General features: G+C 43.8%; 1 protein-coding gene across 3 annotated transcripts in view; it reads right to left on the bottom strand.

Annotated features, from left to right (window-relative positions):
* Positions 1-1,427: 1,427 nt before the first annotated feature.
* The window catches only part of GPR176 (G protein-coupled receptor 176), a 105,233-nt gene continuing 97,414 nt past the window's right edge, over positions 1,428-9,246 (bottom strand). For all 3 annotated transcript variants that reach the window (XM_057542041.1, XM_007180419.3, XM_057542042.1), the window contains one exon: positions 1,428-4,699. In XM_057542041.1, coding sequence (XP_057398024.1) covers positions 3,577-4,699 — 1,123 coding nt within the window. In that variant the 3' untranslated portion in view covers positions 1,428-3,576. The remainder of the gene's footprint in view (positions 4,700-9,246) is intronic.

Raw genomic sequence — 9,246 nt, 5'->3', positions numbered from 1 at the left:
CTCTGTTCTCCTAAAACCTAGGCTTTGATACACAAAAACTGGAAAGAGACTCACAGTCTATTTGCTTTCCTTTGAGGCAATGAACGCCTTCCCCGCACCTTCCCAGAGGCAATACATGTGAATGTATCAAGCAAGGAAAAGGAGGGAAGAGAAATTAGATGCATCAGGTAATATGGTTAATATTTCAAAACCGTTATCCCATCTGTGCTGTACTTTCTCACCTGTTGCCTTAAAAGGTACACCACATGTCATTCTAGCACCTCCTTTGTGTGTATATTACCTTTTGTATATGGACTGCAGTGAATACGCATATAGAAAGAAATTTAAGAGGGGGCAGAAAGGGATTTAACCACTAAATTCTGATCAATACAGCTGACAAAAGGATTATTGTTCACGCCCAACACATACATGTAAGCACTAATATTGATATAGTTTTACTGTGTGCCACACTTTGTGTTAAATAGACCATGCCATTTGATCCTCACAACTGCCCCATGAGGTATACTATTGTCTCACTTGGATTCCCCTGAAAACAGAGCTTGAGACAAGGGCTTTGTGCAGTTGGTTTTGGGGAGGTGATCCTTGAGGGCATGAATGAGGGTAGAGAAAGCCAGACAGGGAAGGAAGAAGAAGAGTCAATAAAAGGATGCATTATTTGGACACCGTGGTGGGCAACAGGGACTCAATTTGCTGGACTTCCTGAGAAGTGGAAAGATGCCTCCCACAATTGTCCAGCAGAAGGACAGGGGCATTTATCCACTGGTTCCCATGTCCCACTGATCAAGGGTTACCCCCCAGAGCTAGGGAGCTCTCCCAGGGCAGACAGCAGAGAAACTAGGCCTTGATGGCTCTCAGGGAAGTGAGGAGATGCAGCCAACAATGGCCCTCTGCAGACATGGCCAAAATCAGAGGTGAAATATGTGAGTCAGGGCAACAGAAGCCTCTGACACAGTTATTACCTCCCCATTTTATAGAGAGGAAACCAAGATACATGGAGATTACCTCACCTGCTCAAGGTCACAAGGTGGGTCAGTGGTAGAGTCAGGATTCAAACATGGGCCATCTGACCTCAAGGCCATGGCCCCAACCATAAGGTGTAATGACGGCTGCACTACACTCTTCCCCGTGTAGCTCCACATACAGGTTTGAGCAGACCATCCACCAATTCCATTTGGAACCCAGGTTTGGGACATTTATTCAAACATTGCAGTTTCTTCTTTGGGAATTCATTTTTCAAGTTGCAACAACATAAGAAAATGCTACTAGAATGCTGCATCTGCATGTTGGGAGGAAAATAAACACCTTTCTTTTGAGATCACACAGGAAGAGAGAGGTTCAGATAGTATACCACTTGAGAGGGGGGCAAAAAAGAAAACAAACCAACAAAAAATCACTCAGACAACCTTTTTTGAGTTCAGAAACTGCTTTTCAATTTTTTATTAAAACATAATTCTTCAAAGAGTATAGAAATACACCTGGCCATGACCTGTTAGAAGTCAACCAACTGTTTCAAACATACATAAGAAACATCTATCAAATTCCGGCTCACCAGAATTTATTAAGTTGTACATATACGTTAGCAGAATGACACCAACGTGGCTACGTTTGACAGACTCTTCTAAAGTGGACACAAGTTTCTGACAGGTTATGTTTCCTCTTGATGAACGCTGTAACAACTGCGACGGTTTGAAAGATAAGCTTGAAGGGCCACAACGGGAAGCATCAGGGCAAGGAGCTCCAGAGGGCACACAGGGGCCCCGGGAGAGTTGGTGGCAGGCCCCTGTTTCCGCTGTGAGCACACAATGCTTCAAAGAGACGAACACAAAGAGGAAGGCACTCCCTCCTCCGGACAAGGGTCTTTGGGTTCACATTCGGGAATCACAAGACAGCACACCCAGGAAAGGACAGGAAAAGGAAACTCCCTACATGTAGTCTGACCTTCCTACGAGGGACAAGGGCCTGTGTGGTTCAAGGAGAAGATCCGTGAGGACCCCTGCCGTTGGGATGTGTTCTTTGCCGCTGAGGATGTCCCCTCCCTTGAAGCTTGCTCAAGGCACTGGATTGGCTCCCTTCCATACTATGAACAAGAACAAAACGCCCTCCAGAGAAGAGCAGACCTGGCGCTTGATTTGCTCTCCTTAAGAGTGAAGTTTCCTTTGTGGTTTGAATTCAACCTGGTGAAGTCCACCCCAAAGTAGACTTGAATTACTGTGAGAGCCCCCAGGCGACTGATCGATTGAGGACGCTGTCCCCCCTCTTCTATCCAGTCTAGCTCCTGCTACAACTTCACTGGGAAGGAGTAAGAGGAGAGCTCATCTGGGCTAGGTATTGCCTTGGCATTGTACAGTGATGAATTCCTTCTCCACGTTCTGTTCCTCCTTTGTGCCCAAAATGAAGGGAGAACCACAGTCATACAAACAGACGGAAAATGAGACTGGCGACGCATGGGGTCTGCGGTCCTCCTTGGAAGGGAACCAACTTTTCCCACTCTTTTGGGCAGACTCACTTTTCCTAATCAAGTATTTTTAGCTTGACGTTTCCAGAGGACCCCGTTTACCCTAACTTTGCCTTTTTAAATGACCTTTAATTCCAGAAGTTGGCACAAATCTTTTTCAATACACTTTACCCCTGCTGATTGCTGCATAAAATCTTTCACATGAGACCATGTGGGAAGAGAAAACTCTACAGCGTGTGGATATTTCTCAGTCTTTCTTCTCCACTTCTAAGCTTCTCTCTCATTTGTTGAAAAAAACACAACTTAAGGGGGAAAGACATGATGAAAGCTTGTAGTGTTTTCCAACCAACACTGCGAACTTCTCTTTCTGAGGCCTTAGTGATGCTAGGAGATGGTCAGGATAATCAAGGACAGAATATCTTCCTAATCCCCGGGCACATCTATTGCCATGTCTGTCAAATGGGGGTGCAATATTCATTCATCCCTCACCTACATCCCAGCGAAGGAGATGAAGGGCATCGGGAGAAACTGTGAGTCATGTGATCAGGCCGTCCAGAAAAAAGGTATCAAATGCCAAGGTTCTATCTTCCCTAAAGATACAGATCAATATAAACCATTTTGAATATTTGTCATTTTAAAATCAATCAAATAGGCATTTTCTTGTGGCCACACGGCTCCATAATTATCTTGGGCTTCTCTTAGAGTGCCCCTGCTTCCTTTGAACTCATAGCCGTTCTTCTCTCCGTGTATTCTCTGCAGGGCCCGGAACTGAGATATCCCCCGAAAATGCACACAGAGAACCCACCCAAGGCCCATTTCCCACTACCCAGCTTTCGTCTCCATAGAGAGGAATGTGGACTTTACTGAGGATCACTGAGATAAATATATATATGTGTGTGTGTATATATATATATATATATATGTATAAATATATATATATACGCCCTCAATAAAGAGGACATTCGATTTTATATAGATTTCCCTCTCATTCAAAAGCATCTGGCCCATAGAGGAGGAATCAACCCATACTGGGCTGCAAGGAGATCAGACAAATCATAGGCCCAGTGAAGGGAGGGCAGGAATGTGGAACGTCTGTTGTTTCCAGGGATTTACAAGACTTGCTAGGAATCCACCTTTGGGAAGATGCTCACTTTATTGTTTCTGCTCATCTTCCGCTCCACCCTGCCTACCTTGGGCATCTTTGTCTGGATCAGCTCTTCTGGGGTGTTGCCCAAGGGGGGAAGCAGCCTCTTCTTGCTATTTCGGGTCTCCGAGAGCCACTGGGGAGGCAACTCAAATGGCCCAAAGCCGAATTGCAGGGAATACCTGTCAGGGAATGTCTCAGGTTCCACAGGGACTGCTGGTGCCACCTGGGATATAGAGTCCACTGTGCCCGGGGGTGGTGCAGGGGTAGCAAACCGTGACCCCCGCTCTGCCTCCAGGCAGGTGGGAAGTAGCTCCCTGGCCTGGAGGTCAGCTGAGCTGGCATACTTGGCTTCACTCTCTTCCTCATCATCCGTGGGCTTAAAGATCTGCTGCTGCCCAATGTGGAACATCTCCAGAAGCTGGCTGCCCGAGCGCATGCTGGGCTCCAGGCTGGCATCGGCCACCCCGCTCCCTGTGCCCACCACATTCCGGCGACTGTAGCGGTGGTGCAGTTGTACCAAGGTCCCTACCAAGCACTTGCGGATCGATTTGTTCACGGTAAGAAAGAGCACAGGGTTCGCCAGCAGAGAGACTTTGGGCAGCCAAATGGCTGTGAGCAGCAAGAAGACAGAAGTGTCGGGGACATTGAGCACAGTCTGGTAGACGACCAGTGTGGCATAGGGCACGCTGCACAAGATGAAGACTATCACCATGGACAGCAGGGTGGCGTGCAGCTCAGCCTCCCGCTGGGAGGCATAGGGGATAGAGATGGTGTTCTGCGGGGTCCGCAGCGCTGCTATGATGACCTTCTTCTTCTGGCTGGCACTCAGGGCCCGGCGGATCAGTATCAAGAAGAGGAATACCACAGCCACAGGTACGATGACCGTGGTGACGTTGTAGACCAGAACGTACACCAGGTGGCCCAACGAGTTGCTCCAGACTTCCGTGCAGGTGGACGTGGCATAGATGTCAGCCACGTTGGTCACCACAAACACAGGGACGCTGGCCACCACGGCATGGGCCCAGATGTATATCACTAGTTCTCGGGACTTTGCATCAGATATTTTTCTCTCCAGCGGATAGAGGACCGAGTAGTACCTGCCAAACGCACAAGCAAAATTCATTTCACAGAAGATACACTTTAGTTAGGGGAATCTATATTACTAAAAGTAGGAGAGAGGAAAGAAAGGGTCAATTTCTTCTATTCTGCCTAAGACAGAGGAAACCACTGGGGGAATTACGAAGCTAGACCTTAAGTTTTGAGGATTTTGCTGCACAATTCACAGTTAGCTTTATAATTATTGCCACCAGGACTAAATCCAAAAGAGTGCCCTCAATATAAAGGATATCTCCCTCTGCTGGAAAGACACCTCTTTTTCAATTTAAGGGTAAAGGGTAATTTGTAAAAAATTTTTTTACCTGGGCTAGAGGAGCTTGAGGGCAATTTTCAAAGCCACTAAGAGAAAGAAAATGTGTCTGCACACAAATCCAAAGGAGACTCGTGCCACAGTGGATATGCACGGATATCACTAGCATTTACAGCCACCTGGGGCAGAAGGAGCCAGTGTGAGGGAGGGACTCTGACAAAATCCTTCCACAAAATCAATTTGACTGAAAAAAATCATGCCTGCTCAATCGCCATTGTTCCCATGACAATCGCTCAGTACCCCTAAGAGCAATTAATAGACCTAAAATGCCTGCATGATTAGATTTTTGTTAAAATCAGGGAAGACTTTTTTCCTTCAAGCTTGACTTGATTATTCTATAACCACCTAATCAGAATTCCAAAAGCACCTTGTTTCAATATCACCTATGACTGGGGGAAACGGAGTAATTTGTTAGACTATAGAACCACATCTGTCCTGAAAGGGCAGCCAGCAGCCCTCAGAGCTATGGCGAGTTTCTTCACCTTAGCTCGGCCCACATCTGTGCAGTCAGCTAATGCTGGAGTCCAACATTAGGTTGGACCTTCCAACCCTGTTAACATGCATTCCCTCATGGGGCCAGCTGAGCAGGCGTGCCTTCTGTCACAAGGATTTCTGAGCACCACCTATGTGCTAGGTATTGTGCCAGGCACTGGACTGCAAAGATGGAAGGGCGCAAGGGAATGTTTCTAAACTAAATGGGGAAAGGGGGCATGTAAACAAACAATTATAACCGAGGAGATGATGGCTCTACTGGAGGGACGCACAAAGGAGGTAGGGAAAGGGGGCACCTGGGAAAATGTCAAGAGCAAGCGGCCCTGTGGTGGAGTCTGGCAGGGGACAAGCTGGGGGAGAGACGATGCAAACACAACACGACCACGGATGACCAGAGATGGATGGAGTGCGGTAAAATGTGTTCTAGATCACTTTCTGGGAAGGGAAAAAAAGAGAAAGAAATGTATAAGTTATGCACGCTCTCAATTGTTTTTCTCTGAATACGGAGAAGCTTTTCTAACCACCGCTCAGTAAATTCATTGTGATGGCCCCACGCCCATGCATGAATACGCGTTCACTGTCTCTGATTCCCATTTGCTAAGTGACAGGTAACAAAACCAGGCTTCCCGTCATTTTTGATTCCATTCTAGGTTGGGAAATAGACTGCAACACAAGCACACAGGCTCACTATACATCATTTTGTTAGTGTGTACGCCTCTAGAGGATGATGCAGGAAGTAAGTGTAGGTGGCCTCCCAATTCACTTGCTGACTCGGTGCCAGGAAACAAATATCTGGGAAAGAAGTGAGAGAAAGGACTGCTTTCCCTTTGTCTTCGTGCACAACGAACCTATGCTTTCCAGTAATCTGCATCTCTGAATAATGAAATAGGAATTTACCAAACTTGCTTTTCTACTAAAAGAACTTGCTTATCTTTTTAAAAAATTAGGAATTTGGGATTAATAGATATACACTACAATATATAAAATAGATAAACAACAAGGACCTACGGTGTAGCACAGGGAACTATATTCAATATCTTGTAATAATCTATAATGGAAGAGAATCTAAAAAAGAATATATATATATATATATATATATATATATATATATATACACACACACACACACATATATGTATATAACTGAATCACTTTGCTGTACACCTGAAACATTGTAAATCAACTATACTTCAATTAAAAAAAATAAAAATAAAAGACACACTGAAAAAAAATGATGGCAAAAATACAGTAGATTTTCTGCTGGAAAGAAAATAAGGATTTCTTATTATTTGCGTATTTTCTTGCCTAAAACCAAAGGCTCAAAATAACCCACAGGGATTATTGCATTGCTTCCAGGTAGAATAGCAACCTGTCCAGAATAATGTGTTCCCACTCTTGTTGAATCCTATTCTTAAAAAACCTTCAGGATTCATAGCAGCATTATTTATAACAGCCAAAAAGTGGAAACAACCCAAATGTCCATCAACTAGTAAATGGATAAACAAAATGTGGTATATGCATACAATGGGAATATTATTCGGCAATAAAAAGGAATGAAGTAAGTTGTTAAGAGAGTAGATCATGAGTTCTCATTACAAGGAAAATGAACATTTTTTGGTATCTATATGAGATGATGGATGTTAACTAAATTTATAGTGAATCGTTTCACTATATGTGTAAGAGAAGTCATTATGCCATATACCTTAAACTTGTACAGTGCTGTATGTCAACTATAACTCAATAAAGCTGGAAAGAGAAAAAAAGAAGTACTGATACCTGCTATAACATGGGTGAACCTTGAAAACATTATGCTGAGTAAAAGAAGCCAGGCACAAAAGAACACATATTGTATGATTCCACTTATATGAAATGTCCCCCCCATACAGAGACAGAAAGTAGATTCGTGGTAGCCTAGGTCTGGGGGTGCGAATGGGGAATAACTGTAAATGAACACAAGGTGTTCATTTTTAGGGTGACGGAAATATTCTAAAGTTCAATTGTGGTCATGGCTGCACAACTGTACATATACGAAAATTCATTGACTTGTACATTTTAAATGAATTTTATGATATGTAAATTATATCTCAATAAAACTATTAAAAAAAAAAAAACCTTCAGGAAAGAAAAGTCCACCATGTGGACTGCAGACATGAGACCTCACCAAGCAGGTAGGAAGGGGCCGCCGAAAAGACACACCTGCCATGAACACAGAATGGATCAACACAAAAAGCATTAGGGTGCCCACCGGGAAGTAAACAGACTTTTCACAGTTTTATTCCAGTTCTGTGCAATGGCACTTCCCAGGTGTTCACAGACCTCTGGTTGAGCATGGAAGAGACATGCAAGGTAACCAAAAAGTAGGTGCGGCAAACTGGCACTACCTGGTGCACATTCAGCTTGCTGAAGGGATTCCAGTGGCCCACATACTAAGTTTCTGAATGCAAATTAATTGCCAACATTTAAAAATGAGAGAATTCTAGATTTCTGACTTCTCTTCTAAGAAATAGAAAGTCCGGCCCACTGAGGCGTGATACTCACAAAGCAACTAGTAGCTGCATCTGCTGAGTGATGGCCCCTATGAACAGGAATGCAGACACACAACCCCAACCTGGCCTGGGTCACTTGGTTTTGTCACCTGCCTCGTCTGCCTCTGTGGATGGTGAGTTTCTAGGGAGAAACTGTCAAGGAGCTGGAGTGGTTCCCTGCAAGATCCGATGGTAAAATGATTGCAGACAATATATCTAAGGAAGAATGTGCCAACCAGAACGGAAGACTAGAGAAAGAGAGATAAATATTGTGGCCAAACACAGGCCACAAATAATTCATTTAGTTCGTTTTACCCCTGAGGAAACTGAGACTTAGAGAGGTTAAGCCACTTTGCCCAAAGCCACCAGCGAGAAAGCAGTATAGGTAGGACTTAAAACCAGACTTCTGGTTCCAGGGTCCTCTTTCTTAAGCACAAAGTCAATGACTTCTCCTAGTATGTAGAGGGCTTTGTGTGGCTCTGTGTCCTCTGCGCAGACAACACTGGGCAGCTAATGAAATCAGGGTTCCAAGCCAGAGAGGCTGAAGCGACTCCATAGATGGATTCTGCAATCCATACCCTTATAGGTCATTAAGGTATTGAGTATGTTTTAAATGGACGAAGAGTTTTAAAATTCTAAATTCATCTAAAACGTCGTTAAATTTATCACAGGGTATAAAGTCAGAAGAGCCAGCACTTTCCCTTCAGCAACTTTTCCTCTCTGTAAATCTTGAAATCAAAAGCTCTTGTGGACACAAAGTATTTTTCAATTCTTCTTTGCTTATTTAATTCTATTCTCTAAAATGTATTATTATCTCAATTGTATTCATGAAGTGCTAGCAACAAAGAGAAAAGACAGGAAGCTGTTGATTACTGAGAACTTCACACTTCACTTTGATAAATTTGATCAAATTATGTATGACAGCAGTAGCTAGGATGTAAGATTTATTTCCAAATGAACATCCTTTAAAAAAGGATGGGAAGAGAAAACAAACACCATCACAATATAAAACCTTGGAAGTAAATCCTCCAAAGGAATTCTGGTGCTATCTGGCCAGGTCCAACAGGACTGTCTAATCATTTGTTAAATAGCCACTGAATTATTCTCTTGTTCTTCCAGAAATGTTTTCATCCTGCATCAAAAGGCCCTAATTGCAGAGTTAGCAATCTGATGAGCAATCTACTTCAAATTGCAATGCAAA

The sequence above is a fragment of the Balaenoptera acutorostrata genome, chromosome 3, assembly GCF_949987535.1.
Source record: "Balaenoptera acutorostrata chromosome 3, mBalAcu1.1, whole genome shotgun sequence".
NCBI lineage: Eukaryota > Metazoa > Chordata > Mammalia > Artiodactyla > Balaenopteridae > Balaenoptera > Balaenoptera acutorostrata.
Note: the sequence above shows the minus strand (reverse complement) of the source record. Positions and strands in the feature narration are given on the sequence as shown.